Source organism: Ochotona princeps, chromosome 20 (genome assembly GCF_030435755.1).
Source record: "Ochotona princeps isolate mOchPri1 chromosome 20, mOchPri1.hap1, whole genome shotgun sequence".
NCBI classification, from domain to species: Eukaryota; Metazoa; Chordata; class Mammalia; order Lagomorpha; family Ochotonidae; genus Ochotona; species Ochotona princeps.
This window is the reverse complement of record NC_080851.1, coordinates 27,492,753-27,509,457: the sequence shown is the minus strand read 5'-3', so window position 1 is coordinate 27,509,457 and position 16,705 is coordinate 27,492,753. Positions and strand designations below refer to the sequence as shown.

The following is a 16,705-nucleotide window of genomic DNA, read 5'->3' as shown; positions in this document are numbered from 1 at the left end:
AAATACCTCAAGCAGAACCCATTCTGTAAAACAAAGCTTTGAAGACCATCTTTGTTCCTGTTCGGAAGAGCTCACCAGTATCCTACTGAAGTTGTCAACCTAATGACGAATCATACACATGAGTGTGCATACACACACACACACACACACATACACACAGGCACACACTTATGAAAAAGAATCCTGAACTCTTTCAATGAATTACCAGAAAAAAAGTACCTGGAAGCTCCTCATAAATCTCTTCATCTACTGGTCCGTGGTGGGCTGGTGGGCTGCTGGCCGGCAGGGGGTGGTCAACATCATCATAGACTTCTCCTTTTTCATCATCGTCCTCGGGAATCACATCGGATTCCATGTCTGGAAAATGTATTTCACAAAGCAGATGTGCAAAAAACTGGAAAAGATTTTTAAGACTACATGCCTAAAAAAATGTCTATCAGGTCACAACACTCTTAGGCACTATATTCTTAATTTAAGGAAAAAAATTAAAACTTTTTTTTTTTGCAAATATGTGAATTTTGAAGATGCTAACTGGTACTTAGAGAAAAGATGCTTTTAGAAGTCTGAAGTCCTGGGTCCGGTGCCATGGCCTGCAGTGCCAGTATCCCATGTGGGCACCAGTTCAAGCCCTGGCTGCTTCACTTCTGATCCAGCTCCCTGCTGGTGCTCCCAGAAAAGCAGTCGCGGGTGGCACTAGAGGCTTAGAACCTGTGCCCACATGGAAGACCTACAGGAATGTCCAGACTTCTGGCTGTCAGTGGCCATTTGGGGAGTGAACCAGTGGACAGAAATTTCTTTCTCCTTCTCATTGTCTCCTCTTTCTTTAAACACGCCTTGCAAGTGAAAACAAATAAATCTTTAAAAAAATAAAAAAGAAACCTAAAGTCAATACCAGTTATGGCTTGTTCATCCCAGTCATGATCCCTTGGTCACACCCAAGAGAAGTCAACAAGCCTAGGACATGGTCATCCACATCACTTGTTATTCAGAAGACGTCTGAGTGCTCTTACCTTGTAATACAAACTTCAGTTGCTGTACCCATTCCTCAGCATCTTTGGGAGAAGCGGCTGTAAACTAACAAACAGCAAATATTAACAACAAAAACCACAACAGCAGGCATGAAACATAGGTCACGTTTTTATCATTTCTTTAAGATCATTAGTAATTCTTTTCATGTCTAGTGGTACTTTTCTTGCAAGGATGCTTCTTATAATGTACAGTTAATTTTGACAAATTTACGTAATTGAAGCAGAGGATGATGGATTTGAGACTCTGATCAGCAGCTGGCAGCTGTGCAGGAAAAAAAGCTGCTTCTCTTCATCAATGTCAAAGACAGAACTGATGAACAAAATTTGCCCTTGACAATTAGAAGACACCCATGAATTTCTTTAGACTGCTGGATACAGTTTTCTTAAAAATGTTCTTGTCAGATTCCAACACACTACCTGACAACTTAATTAACTGGCTTTCAACTGCAATCTCAGATATTTAAAACTTATTAAACATACATTCCATAGTGACGCCGAGCTGATAGCTCTGGATTTGCAGAGCTGATGTGAGACTTAACCCACACCCCTAAGCAATACAATATGCATGAACATGGTGATATTTCTATTTGATAATATTACTCTTTCTGCTAGGTAATTCTTTTAGGAAATTACATAGTTCTATTAAAATAGATATAAAATGCAACATGTGAAGTAAGTGATAAATGACAGATTTGCTTGATCTTTTTCAAGAAGATATCATTTGAACTGATCTGAAATTTTTAAGAAATGTATTTCCCCTTTTATGCATGCTCAATGTACAAAAAATACGCACTTCGTATTAATACATCAAGGAGAGTTGTTTTAACAAATTGTTAATATCTCTAGAAGTGAAATGAGTACATTTTATCAACTTCATTTCAAGGCAACATGACTCCAACCTGATAGATGCGTTTATCAGGAGCAGATATTTCAAAACAGCAATCCTTCTTTGCATCTTTCCTGAGAGTGTTATTCATTCTGACACTGTAGCCATCTATTGCAAATTCACCTTTCTGTTGTTTGTCTGTTCAAGAGAAAGGCAGAGTTGGAATTTCTGTTACTGCTGTGAGTATAAATGCAAGTGATCTTCTTATAGAGACTTTCGTAATTCTTGGAAAGAATTTTTATTGGTCATACCATTGAAGAACATCTCAAGAAATCACATTTCATTCTAAAATATGGACGTACTGTGAATGCCTGGGTCTAGAGTAGTATCATAGGGAACCAGCGGATGAGATCTGCAGTTGTCAGTCTCACTCAAAAGGAAGTATGGAAATATGACACTTTCAAAGCAGGACAAACCTAGCAACTTGAACTTAGAACCTGCTAGATAACCCTGCTATAAGCCCGTTGCTCTTTAATTTGATGCCAGAGGGAAAAGTCAGACAATTGGAAACCTTCTGGGTATTATTTACCTTTATTTCTCTTTCACCAAACCCTTGCAGCACCACCACAACCAACAACAAAACAATCCGACAAAAAGCCCTGGAGTCATGGTTGACAGAGGGCTCAAGTATTTGAGTCCCTTGCCATCCACCTGAGGCAAGCGGATGTTGTACCTGGATGTAGCCTGGTCTAACTCCAGCTGTGGCAGGTGCAAGCATCTGGGGAGTGACCCAGCAGATGGAAGCACTCTGTCTACCTCTCTGTCTCTATCTCTGCCTCTCAGATAAATAAAATACATAAAAAAATCTTAAACCCCAAATTTAAAAACTGAAACAGCAAACCATTAATTAGATAGATAGATAGATAGATAGATAACAGATGTGAAGACTCCACTGCTGGTGGGGCTGCAGGCTGGTACAGCCTCTATGGAAATCAGTATGGAGAACATTCAAACAACTCAAAATCAACATACTGTATGATCCAGCAATAGCACTCCTAGGAATATATCCAGAACACTTGTTTTATGAGAAACCAACATGCACTCCTATGTTCATAGCAGCATAATCAGTAATTGCAAAAACATGGAAGCAGCCAAAATGCCCATCAGCAGAGGATTGGATAAGAAAGCTATGGTTCATCTACTCCATGGAATACTACTCAGCTATTAAAAAAAACAAAATGCAGTTCTTTGTGGCCAAATGGGCCAAACTGGAAACCATAATGCTAAGGGAAATGAGCCAATCCCAAAAGGTTAAATACCACATGTTTGCCTTAATTTAAGATGATATGATATTATGTATAACATGTTATGTTATGTATGTTATATGTTGTGTATAAACCAAAATTGAAATGTCAATGAGGTGGTCACAGAAGGTGGTTAAGAACTCCGCATTTACTTTTAACATATTGGTTACTCATTACTAAGTCAATTAATTCCATAATGATGTAAATTTTTGCTGATGGTATGTTGGAGCTTTTAATTGACTGGGATGATACTCTGCTGGCTCTGTCTTCAGACCAGAGAGGGTATACCTAAGAAGCCGTTGAACTTGACTGGACAATAAGATGCTGGACTCTATGTTTGGTATATGCTTGCAATGGGGGAATCTCAACTGAACTTGAGCTGTGGTTATGCAACAAGGTGGAGGAATCCACCATGGCGGGAGGGTTTGGGGAGGGGTGGGGAGAACCCAAGTACCTATGAAACTGTGTCACATAATACAATGTAATTAATGAATTAAAAATAATAAATAATAAAAAAGTAAAAAAAAGAGAAATAACAAATTATTTGGATGGAGAAGAGTCACGCAGAAAGTCCAGAGGTCTAAGTTGCAAACCAAAGAGGCTCCTTCACAGCCACTACAGAGCTGTATGAGCATCTTCACAAACGAAGATGAGTCTGAAGGAGAGAGACCTTGAGCTTGGGTCAGGTATGATCTGAAAGGCAGCAGTAGGATTACAACAAATGATTTAATACCCTGAATTTGAAAATACAATGAATTATTGGCTATTTTTGTTGACAGGAAAAGCTGCACAGATATAAGTCTTCTAGATTGACACAATATCAACACCGTGGGTAAGGACAAACTGCCCATTTTCCTGAGCTCAGGGGAATAAGACAAATGTTTCCACACGATGGGACAACATGCTCTCCAAATGCAGTGCTCCAAAGACACAAGTACTGCCTTTTTAAAAAGATAATCATTGGATGCTTGAAGTGACTTACATTTTTGAAAGGTCACAAGATCCTATCTTATTTAAACATGTCAAATATGAAAAACCCAAGTTAGAAATTCTTTTCATTGATAAACTTATTTGAATTTGAAAGGCAGAGTCATTGATGGAGATCCTCCAACTGCTGGTTCACCTCCCAGATGCCTGCAACTACCAGGCACCCAATTCAGGTTTCCTACATGGGTGGCAAGGACGTGGCCATGTAAGCCATCGCAAGGCTTTATGGGTGCATATTAGCAGGAAGCTGAAATCAGCAGCAATGCTGGGACTCCACAGCTGAAACTGTAGGCAGACCTAGGACTCAGATCCAGGATTTCCCAGATCAGATCTGAAGGAAAGATTCCATTCTATCACAGAACGGGCATTAACAGCCTCCAGTGAGATGAAGTCACTAATCCACTTCACAAGTAAACATCCCAGATTATACAAGCCTGCCCTTGCTCAAGAACAAGCAAAAGAAGAAAAGCAAACATAAATGCACAGGTGCCATAAAATGTTATGTAATACAAAGACATGATTTACAATGTTGAAAGCACAGAAAAACTAGCAGAAAACAAACAGTAGACAGCAGGTCTGCATTTTTCATACGAACAAATAGGAAAACCACACATACTGAAACTCTGAAAGAGATGGAAGTTGAAAGAATATAATATAAAACAGAAAAATGGATGAGCGGGCAGAAACTGAAATGAAACTGGTGAAATAAGGACAAATGACTGTATAAGAAAACAGGAAATTCAGCAGCAAAACAAGTGATTTATGAGTAGATTGAAAAAGAGGAAAATTAACAGTGTTGAAAATTACATCAGCTCTACCTCAAAAACTCCCTCAACAGATTGAAAAAAAAAATTGAATTATGGGCCAGAGGAATACAAAGGATGTAAATGGCTGACAAACAATATAAGAAAGATGCATATTCTTTTTCTTAAAGTCACAAAAACAACATTGCCAACGATCACAGATACAATGGAAGAAAACTTCCTCCTGTCCACCAGCTAACTAGAAACAGTAAGAAGAAAACAATAAACACCTGGGCCTCCTCAGCTGACTGTATCTGAGGATAAAGAACTATTGAAACATCTTTGTGGGCTTAAAGTGTGGACCCAGAAGAGAGCAGAAGGAAATTCATAACTCTCACTAAATTTCAAAAAATCGTAATCATAAAATAATTTTTAATTTACATTAGCAAATAGGGGATAGGAAGCACAGATGTAAAGTCAGCAGACTCAGCTATAATAAGACTTACTTTCCTTCCTTCATAACAGCTTCTCTTTGGGGCAGACAAAACTGCAGCCTTGTATGATAATCCATAATAATTTATACATAGGTTCCATGGTGCTTTCTGAGAGTTTCAAGGATTTCTTTGTAAACTGACACAGATTGCTCAAAATAGCAATATGCCAATCAAACAAGAAATAAGAGTATATATGTTCATTACTAAGAGCCAGTTAGTATTTTCTGTAGGTGAACTTGACAAACAGCATAGAGCTATTCTTTGAAGTGTCAAGATTTATCAAAATGTTAGTATTGTGCTGAAATTCTACAATTCTCAGACATACTTTTCTAATGTCTCAATGTCTTTTAAATATAATTTAATGTTTCCTTGATGTATCAGTATTAGTTAGAGAATGATTTTTTTATTATAATACACTGATGCCCTCAGGCTTTCTGAGGAGTTTGTCTCTCTATTAGATTTCCCTCGGCTTCTGTTTCAAACTTTCACCTTGCTTCTATCACACTGCTTGGATTTAATGTCTCCAGAACTGAAGGATGCCAGGAGAAACTAGATAATGAAATCTATTAAACCCATAACTTAATCTCACACAATTATAATTCAGTAAGTTCAAGGTAAAAAGCAGTTGGCCCTGATCTACAAAACAAAAATTCAGGAAGCTAATGACAGTCATTTCCTTCTGTTTTTTCCACTGGCTTTCAGGGTTTACAGCTATGTTCAAGGTTTCTTAAGCTGTCAAAAGGACAACTCACAAGTACTGAGCTTCTTCTATCTGTCAGAAACATAGTATATCATTTAATAGGTAATCAGTGCTGAGATAAAGCTTAACCAACTAGCTCATGGCCACACAAATGCAGAGAGCACAATCCAGGCCTGGGCAGAGGGCTGATCCTATGCCTTTTTGAGAAGAGGGGTTCTCACGGTATATTTCAAGTTTCATCTTTTCTGGATGCCTGTTAAATAACACAAGAATGGCTGCCACACAGAACTTGTATAAGCATCTCTGGGGCTGGATCCAGGAAACCAAACCTATGCAAGCTTCCCAAGTGATTTCAATACTCACTGATGTTTGATAAACCGCTGTCCTAGAAACTGAATGTGACATAAATATGACGTTAACAATAAAGAAGAAAAATATTACCTTGCATTTCCTTCTCTGCCTCTTTTATGGGCTCTTCTATCTATAAGGCTTATGTCCTAACAAACCTTGTTACATTCATAGTTCATAAATGTCCCTGATCAATTTCATCCAATGCCAAGGTTTAAATCCCTGTCAACATCATGATTCATGATTCTCTACTTCCAGTCATTTCAAAACTCTAATGAAATGTTTAAATTGTTTAAATCTTTACAAAAATATTTGTTATGATTGGTGTTCTCTTGACCGGTATGAGCTGCCATCCACTATGAGTGCTATTTTTCCAGTTCCAGCTGCTCCACTTCCAATCTGGTTCCCTACCACTGGCCTGGGAAAAGCAGTGGATGATGGCCCAAATGCAATACTTATATTTATTCATTAGGGGCCACAAGGTGGCTATGAATAATAATAAAGATAAACATTATGTAACTTGACATTAAGTTTGGCTAATATGATATGATCTATTTGTTTATGTTGTTTATGTATCAACCACAAACAGAATCTTAGTTAAAAAAAACAAAATGGTATGAAGTAGCTGTGAATGAAGAATATATAAACTCCAGGCATTTTTTGTAGAAGGGCTTTCATTTGCACTTTTTGGGAGTTGTATCCACTGTTTTCCTCTAGAAATGAGATTTACATCATGATTATGATATGGAATAACTAGTTAAGATAATGATGACATGAATATATCTGATGCCTTACACACGGAAACTGCAGAGAGCCTCCTACAATAATTAGAGAATGAACAACTCTGCTGCTGCTCCGGCAATGTGAGAGCCGCTGGAAATGTCCAGGTTAACGGGCAGCTCCGTTCTGAGACGGTGAGGGCAGAGATCTTCGCCTTCCCTCCCGGCTCTCTCATCTCCTCTCAGCTTCTGATCACATCCTGCCTCCAGCCTCAGCTCCTCCAGTCCTTCTCCTGACAGTGTCAGCAGGACCTTTCCAACATCTGTCTGTTCTGTGTGCCACCTGCTCACCTTCAGTGCTCACAAACACCAGCTGGCCTTAGACAGGAAAGACCAAACTCCTGCCAAGGGCAGGTGAAACCTCTGCAGCCTGACCTCACCCTTTCCGAGCTCACCAGTTCACCTACTGGCCCTGGCACATCTTACGGTTTCACCGGTCCCCTGGGCCCTGCCTTCTGAGCCAGTGTATTAAACCACTCTGCAATAATGCCAGCTGATGTTCAATGACTAGCTCGAGGAATGGATATTTATATAACTATACATCTAAACACACACATACATCTCTCTCTGTCTACACACACATACACACCTAGCTTTCTATCTGTATGCACACATGCACGTGTGCATATAGCAACAACTATATAGCTATATAAAAGGACAGAGCAGCACACAGTTTCATTTAAAATATATCTTTCAGAAATCTGTATAGGTATATTTTAAAGCAAACTGATTCATTTGATTACAATACAATATTTGTGGTCACTAGACCCTTAGTAAAACCTAATTTGTGCTTAGGTTTTGAATTCCTACTAAATATCACAAGCACATTTCTTTTTTTAATTTATTTTTATTTTTTAAAAGTACATTTCACTTCTCTATAATATTACAGGTTAAAAATAAAGATCTTTCATTTAGTATTTACTGTAATCAACTTTAAAGTTGACACTTGCTTAACAAAGACCCAAAGTTCTATCAAAATGCAACCATTTCTTTCCTTCTTAATTATCTCTGAGGCAAGTATGCAGAGAGCTCCCATCCTCTGGCTCGCTCCTAAGTACCCTCCTTGCCTGGGGCTGGGCATAGCTAGGACAATCAGGAGTCCAGATTCCCACTGAGGACCCCCGTGGGAATGGCAGGGACACAGCTGCCGGAGCCATCACTTGCTGTTTCCCATGCTTCATAAGAACAAAAAAACTGGAGTCAGAAGTCAGAGCCAGAACTCACTCCTGTAAGAGAGGGAAGCATCTTAACAAGCTTAACTCTTAAGTCACATGCTCACTCCTCAAATGGAAATAATTTCTGATGAAGAAGTAGTCAGGGCCCATGGAGTGGCATATCTGGTAAAGTTACCACCTGCAATGCCAGTTCAAGTCCTGCTGTTCCACTTCCAATCCGGCTCCCAGTTAATCTGCCTAAGGAAGCAACAAAAGACGGCCCAAGTGCTTGAATCCTGCCGCCCACATGGGAGACTCGAAAGAAGCTCTTGCCTCCTGCTTTGACCTGGCGTGGCTCTGGTCAGAACTGACAATTAAGGAATGAACGAGCAGATGAAAGATCTCTCCTCTTTCCAAACTCTGCCTTTCAAATAAATAAAATAAATCTCCTTTCAAAAGTAAATTTCTACTTCTTTTTTTTTAAGATTTATTTTATTTTTATTGAAAAGTCATACAGACAGAGAGGAAATTTCATACACTGATTCACTCCCCAAGCGCCTGCAACAGCTAGAGCTGTGCCGAACCAAAGCCAGGAGCCCGCGCTCGGCCTATCCCGGTCTCCCACATGGGCGCAGTGTTCCAAGGCTTTGGGCCATCCTCGACTGCTTTCCCAGGCCACAGGCAGGGAGCTGGATGGGAAGCGGAGCCTGCCAGGATTAGAACCGGCACCCATATGGGATCCTGGCATGTGCAAGGTGAGGACTTTAGCCACTAGGCTACCACACCAGACCTGATTCCTACATCTTACAAGCAAAAATACTATTTCTCTTTACACACCAGATGGAAACAAAACACAATATAAAAATTTCAAATGTCAGAATTCATTTACACAGTTCATACACAACATCATGATTAGTTACAAAATGCTAATGCCCTGTCCCAGGACATCTCTTGTATCAAATGAATAAGGAAAAAAAGAGAGATACTTGTATGGCTGTTTTGCTATTACAATACAATAGGTCTTCTAATTATATAAATACACCCTGTCACTCTAACAAAACTCAAAAAATATGAAAAAGAATCATGATGTTTTTTTTGACATCAAAATACATTTCACACAAAAAAATTTCAAACTGAACAGCTTTTCTCTCTTTTTCTATCAATGCTGACTTGTGGTGGAAGTTTAAAAGAAAAGAGAGGTCAATTTCAATGAAAAATGTTATTTCCCCGCTGAGCCCTGAAACTTTTATTATATTAAATTATCTGTATTAAGCCCAAATTTTCTACTGACTTTCACCATATATTTAAAAGACATTACAGTGAAGAAATTATAACCACATGATGTAATAAATAACTTTGATATACATTTAGAATGACTTGGTAGGACCAAGGCTACTTATAACTGCCACTGGTGCTGGGATACTCTTTAATGGGGTTTGGGAGGAAAGGGCAGCGAAAGGGGTGCGTAGCAGGAACTACTAACACTTCCTCCACCCAACGTGGAAAGAGAGAAGTCTCAGATGATAGTATTAATGTGAGCTCATACAAACAGGAAGCAGAAGAGAAAAGAAAAGCAGAAACATAAATCAAAGCATGGGTGTGCAACAGGTTTCTAAGCGGCCTGTCAGTCACAGGCCTCGTGGAGGGGTTCAGAACAACCTCTGAGTAATGTGTCACGCTGGGCTTTGGAGCCGCTGGATCCTTGTATTGCCTTCCAATAGCCCTGTGTGAACTTCTCCCAGGACTCACTCAGTGTCTTCTGCTGTTGACCCATCCATCCTGGATAACGCTATCACAGCGTCTTCCTCAAAGCCCCATCCGCTCATGTAGTACTCTACTTCACGGTCTTATTAAAACACAATCCCAGCCAAGTCCTTACTCTCATCAGCCTGAGGCGCACCTCTTCCCACCTACACCTTGCTCCAGCCTGGCTCCAGCTCTACTCTCTCCCAGGGCCTCGGACAAGGCAACAGAAGCTCTGCCATCACCCTGTCAGGAATCCCCACCTCACACTTCACCGTGTAGCTCTCCCATGCTGCAACGATACCTGCGAAATGGATAACTGTGGAGGCTTCCAAGCCCCAGAACAAGATGACAGCAGGGCAGCATCTGCTCAGAGCTGAAAAACAGTGCTTTAGTTCCTGTGTCCACCAAAGGGCAATGGAAGGGGCTCAGAGACCATGTGAACCTTTTTTGTAAAGCAACTGAGTTTGTTCTTGAAAGCAAAGCCCTCATGGCCCAGGCAGCTTCCAATAGCCCCAGCTTGGGGTTAAGTTCCAATCCATGTGTTGTGAAGCAACATCTATGAGTATATTCAAAACATAACATTCATAATACTATGAATATTCATAATATTCATTCAAAACATAATATTCATCCACCAGGAAGTCTTCCTGATTTCACCTAGGCATCAGCCCTTCCTCTCTTGTGATCCAAACACATTTTCATCTAAATTACTTACTGTATTTAACTGCAATGATGACTTTACCTGTCTAGTCCCACTTTCAACCTCAAAACACCTTCTCTCACTGATGTCCACATCACAAAAATTGTGAGCACTTCAGAGTCTTTGTATCCCTAGTGCCCATTGCCTGCCAACTGTCCAATTTATTGAATTGAAAAAATGAATTAATGAGTAAATGAATGGATGCCTTGATGGAAATCTAAACACCTACGACCTAAGAAAATTGATGAATGAGACTCTTGACCATCACAGGAAGAGGAAGGACATGAAAGGATGGATGTGCTTTCACACAGAGACAAACTATGCTCTGTGGATATTTGTTACTTAAGGGCCCCCAATGGCTATGAATAATAAATACAGGCAGTATTTATGGGCACAAAGGTAAGTGCATGATTTACCCTAGAGGACAGAGCTACTCTCTCTAAGCCATTACTATCTTGATAGGTCAATATGTTTTTGGGCACACATGGTAAGGTAGAAAACATGAATGCTGTGTCTGTCAAACTGTAACAAAGTACAGTTTAACCTCGTAAGTGGTATCAACTCCTCTTGCGCCTCTATAATCCATTTATCTAAATCCTACCTACTTGGTGGATTATAGTTCTCATATATCTAAATAATTCTTTCTAAAGTTTAGGTAAATGGCTCGCACAATGAGGCTGTACAGATCAACTAGTTGATCTTACAAAAGAAAAATAAATGTTGTATTTGACAGATTTTTTTTTTTTTTTGCTGGAAAGAAAAGATACAAAGGAAGGAAATCAGAATCACAACAAAGAAGCAATTAGAAGCTGCCCAAAGATGTTTTTTTTTCCTAGAATATCTTAAAGGAGAGAAATTAAGTTGGAAATTCCCAAGGAGGCAGCAAAAAGAAGAAAGAGACTCCAATGACCACAGACCTGAACTCACTGGAAACAGGAGGATTTGCAGCCACAGAAAGAGAGGGTCTGAAAGAGATGCAAGCCAGACTTCCTTTCAACTCTCCACACGAAAAGGGAACCTGAGAATGCTCACTTTCAATGAGGGACTAAAGTGATAACAAAGTCATTAAAATAAGAATTACGAAGAATGTTAGCACACAAATTCTTATCAAGCAAGGACAGGATGGGTACCTAATTAATATCCAAAAACTTCTAACTAGAATGTACTGAACTGGCCTTGCAGTAAAATATAAACACTGCCTGTGCTTTAGCAGCCTTGCTGATCTATGACTCACAGCTGGCACCTGCTCTTTGGAACAAGGAATGGGGCACACAAGGACATTAGTTTTCACTGATGCCTAAACTAAGGCAGAAACGAAAAGCATAACGGATCACAGTCACAAGAGTCCCCTATTCTGGCCTTTCCACACGGAAAGGTAAGATCAGAACCCAAATTCAGAACGCTATATAAAAGCATAGTTCTGTAGTAGTAACACAAATTCTTGATCTATGATAACCATAACTGAATTGGGACTCCAATTTTTCTGACAAAGCCATCCACTTACCCTCAGCAAAGAAGGTTGTTTTAGAATTTATAAAGCACACTTTGTTGATGCCAGGATTCTATTTGAACACACGGCAAATCAGGGATGGAATAAAAGCTAATCACTAAACTAATTCATAATTTTGCATCCCACAACCCAAAGAGTGAGAACAACTTTTAGTATTATATAAGTATACAAGCTTAACTTAGTCATCTGCATATTTTATAAGAGAAAAAGCTCACAAAGTTATACATAAATAACACAACACAAAACTACAAACAACAATGATAAATAACAACTTCACCGGAAAACTTACATTCAGTAATACTGATTCTTATGCTTTTTTTTCCTGCTAAATGTGACCTTTCTGGAAATGAGTATTATCTATTTCTATATGACCCTTATTCAACTTTTGGCCTGCTTTCTTTAGAAAAAAGTAAAACTAAGAATTTGCATTCATTATATTTAATTACTTTGTGGCTTTATTTGCTCAAATACGAAACTTAAAATATGAAGGATGCCTAAGAGATGTTTAATAGCAAAAGTACCTTATTTTTTAAAAAGGATTATAGTGACAACAGTAATTAAGCACATAGTCTGTAACCACACTGCCGAGGTTGAAGGCAAATCCCAGATCTGCCATTGACAAGCTGCATGACCTGGAATAAAACTTAACCTCTCTCTGCACAGCTTTCTTAATAGTAAAATAAATGGTGCTAATAACAGGACCTATTTCACAAAGAGTTGTTTTGAATTAAACAAGTCAATGTGGCTCATGTGCTTTCTAAGGGGCTTAGAATGGTGTCTGAAAGGTACTAAACTCCATACAGATGCCTGCTGTTGTTATTTAAACCTGAAAATGGTGCTAAGAAATGCGATGATGCATTTAATTGAATCCAAATTCTTCTTTCAAAATGTGCTTTTTTTCTGCTCTCAAAACTCTCAGGACCTTATGGTCTTTACTTTCCCACAATTTTTACAACTGTAGCCTAGATGATAAATATTTCCTAAGATCAAAGGTCAGTCACATTAAAGTCTTTTATTTTCTAACTCTCCTAATCCAATAAAACAAAATTATGCTAACTTTCAGGATATTCTGGAGTTTGAAGCACTTGTCAGATACTGAAATGAATAACCAGTTTCAGACTGTAACTGCCACAGTCCCCAGCTGTCCTTTCTCTATTTGCACCCAAGTCGGGAAGGGGAGATGATCTGATGCAATCGAACGTCAGCAGTACCTTTGTCACTTCCGTAATAGTAGAAGACCGTCCTGCTGAGGGCACACCACCGCTTCTGCCATTCAAACCCCAGAAAGGTGTGATCTGTAGTAAAGGGGAGGGGGGAAAACAGGATGCACAGCACTTAGAAAGGTCATTTCCTTATTGGCAATAGAGAAGTCAATTAATATGATTTCTGAGGCTCCTTTTGGCCCCAGCATTCTATGACTATTTAATACACATTTTCTATTCCAACAGGCAAAACCAAACATCACCACAACAAACCCAACAAAGGTAAAAGGCATAATGGGAAGCAGAGGTGGGGCAGGGGGAGGGGCAGGGGGCTGCCATGTTTAAGGGATCACAGGCATGGCTAGCAAACTTTCCTTCCTGACCAACAGTCCAGCGAACCTCTGAGTGCATGGTCTTGAGACAACTGGTACACGTGAGCCTTGCTTTCCCACCTGCTACAAAAGCGAAGGGACGGGCCTGACTGAGAGCATTTCTGGCTAAGAAAGCTAATGACATGCGATATAAATAGAAGAGCCTAGAGGGACAAACCCAAGAAACAAGTAGAAGGAAAGAAGAGGCTCCCTGCTGTCGGGCAGCAGCATCGTAAGTTTGCCTCCATATTTTGTTTTCACTAAAGATCGCTGTTGTAAGAGCCGGACCGCAGGGTCAACTCCCAGTTATCGGGGCCAGCGTGAGAACACTGAGACTGAGATGAATCATAGGCAACAGCACACAGGTGCCAGGCTGCAGCTGAACTGTGGCAGCCACAGCGTGAGCCAGGACAGGTGCAGCAAGCCCACTGCAGGGCAGTGTGGGTTCAGAGAGAGAAATTCTATTCTTCGGAATACAAACCTGGCCAGTAGCTTTCCTGCGTGACACAGCAAACTGCTCTGAATGCTGTGCAAATAACCGAGGTTAACAACTAAAACCTCCCCTGTAGTGTTGACACCAAAATCCTTGAAAGCTGACAGTGTTAGTCTGTGGTTTGGATAATGCCATCTAGGTTTTCCGCTAGTCTTAGGACTCATCAGTTACCTAAACAGAACATTAGCTCCTCATGCACACGGCAAATGTGGGAGAAAGGCCTTGGTAGAATTCTCATTTAAGCCTTACCTTTTCTACGCTTCTCAAGGTAGCCCGCCTTCATGACAAAGGGCAGGTCCTGTGCTGCAATCGGGGGAAACTGATTTCCTGTGGGAAGTGGGGGAGAACAGAACTGTGGGTCATCCATTTTAGAAAAACCAAGTGCCAAATCTCACTAGACTCACCATTCTTGTAATCACCAAAATTGCTCAAACCCAACTCTACAAGTCCGGTTTCAGATCCGTTCCACAAACAGATCCCTCTCCCTTCCTGCCCATCTCGAGGGGAAAGAAAGCTCCCTGCTCCCATATCTTCACGTACAACGTTGCCAAGACACAGTAATACTTTTCTGACTAGTCTATAAGGAAGGTACTTGGGAACTAGTATAAAGCACTGCAAGAGATCCCTAAACGAGAGTTTTTTTTTCCCCTAAATCCACAGAGAAATACGACTTGCTCAAATAAGCAAGTATATTCCCTTTTTTCTAGAAAATTTAGGAGTGTAAAATTAGATATAATCTGATAGAACTATCATAAGCACATACGGGATCTTTATAGAAAAGATAAGCTAAAAGTAGGTCAATCAGAATTCATACATTCATGATTATGAATAAGTTATGTAAGAATTTTACAAGTTGGGCTCAGCAGCGTGGCCTAGTGGCTAAGGTCCTCGCCTTGATCCCATATGGCCGCTGGTTCTAATCCCGGCAGCTCCACTTCCTCTCTATCTCTCCTCCTCTCAGTATAGCTGACTTTGTAATAAAAATAAAATAAATCTTTAAAAAAAAAAAAAAGAATTTTACAGGTTTTCAATATTTTTAAAAACTTGGTTATAAATACAAGTTATCCTTAGCACTTTACTAAAATTCTAACAGTGAAAGCAACCTACTGAAAATTCCTATATAACAAATAAAATGAAAATAATTTTAATATAACTTATGATAGAAAATATGCATTTGAAAAAAATAATGTTATGATATGTACATTAATCATAAAATATTACCAGCTGTCTTATTTTCTTTCTGAACTATTACAAGGGTCACATAACTAGTTAAATAGAGTCACAGGTATTTTTCCTTAAGAAATAACTTAAACTTATAACTAAAGCACTAATTTCAGTCTTCTGGTGGATAGATTTCATTTGGTAAGCAGGAAATGGTATCAGTAAAACATATTAAAATTATTTTAGGGTCTTAAAATAGAGTAATGTTTTGAAATGCATATAAAATTGTAGGAAAAACCAGTATAAATATTTGAATAACTGGTCAATGAATTTATCCATGTGTCTTTTACTTTGAGTAAATTTGACCCACACAAAAATAGAAACAAATGAATTTTTTTAAAACAACAAAAAGTACATTAATGGCAATCCCTTTCTCCAAAGGGGTTTTTAAGCCTTGGAAGCACCATTTGATCTGTATTGCAGCACATGAATACAAACACTTAATATTTTTGAAAGTCTGTTATAACACACAAAAAGTTATAATTTATCTTTAATAGTATTATTTCTCACATTATTCAGATGTCATACTATTTATGGTATAATGATCAGTACTAGGCTATCTTTTAAGAGAATTCAGATTGGCCCAAAGAATTAAGCTTATACAGATACATATTTAATGGCCCATGAAAAAAAGGAAATTAATGCCAATACCTATCTGGCAGGCAACATATGAAGGGCTCCCAAACATTAGCCTTAAGTCTCAACTCCATCATCTTACTGCAAGAAATGACACAACACAATCCCACTACACTTCCTCAGCTCTGTTTCACCCTCCAAATTCACAGCCTGGGTACTAAAACTAAGTTTTACATTGCAACTCAATCCTGTAGCATACAGTAAGTAGTCAGTAAATGTTGGCTTTTATTAAATACTATATGTCAAGTATAATTGTAATCACTATTTCAAATGACTGAAGGACAACATAAATGTGCAACTATAGTTGAAACTGAGCAGCACACTGTGCCTTTGACAACCAGGTTGAGTCTCCTTCCTTTACTTTAAAGTTTCTTTGCTCTACTTTTGATAACACTAACTCACTCAATTGAGAGAGGACTGCAGCTGGTCCCATAGACTCCTCAAACATCAGACGCATGAGGTA

General features: G+C 39.2%; 1 protein-coding gene across 2 annotated transcripts in view; it reads right to left on the bottom strand.

Moving 5' to 3' along the window:
* Positions 1-16,705, bottom strand: part of SKAP2 (src kinase associated phosphoprotein 2) — a 145,709-nt gene that overhangs the window by 49,042 nt on the left and 79,962 nt on the right. For both annotated transcript variants that reach the window (XM_058678013.1, XM_004582427.3), the window contains exons 5-9: positions 14,635-14,712; positions 13,531-13,614; positions 1,928-2,052; positions 1,011-1,074; positions 220-357 (exon numbers count right to left, since the gene is read on the bottom strand). In XM_058678013.1, coding sequence (XP_058533996.1) covers positions 220-357; positions 1,011-1,074; positions 1,928-2,052; positions 13,531-13,614; positions 14,635-14,712 — 489 coding nt within the window. The remainder of the gene's footprint in view (positions 1-219; positions 358-1,010; positions 1,075-1,927; positions 2,053-13,530; positions 13,615-14,634; positions 14,713-16,705) is intronic.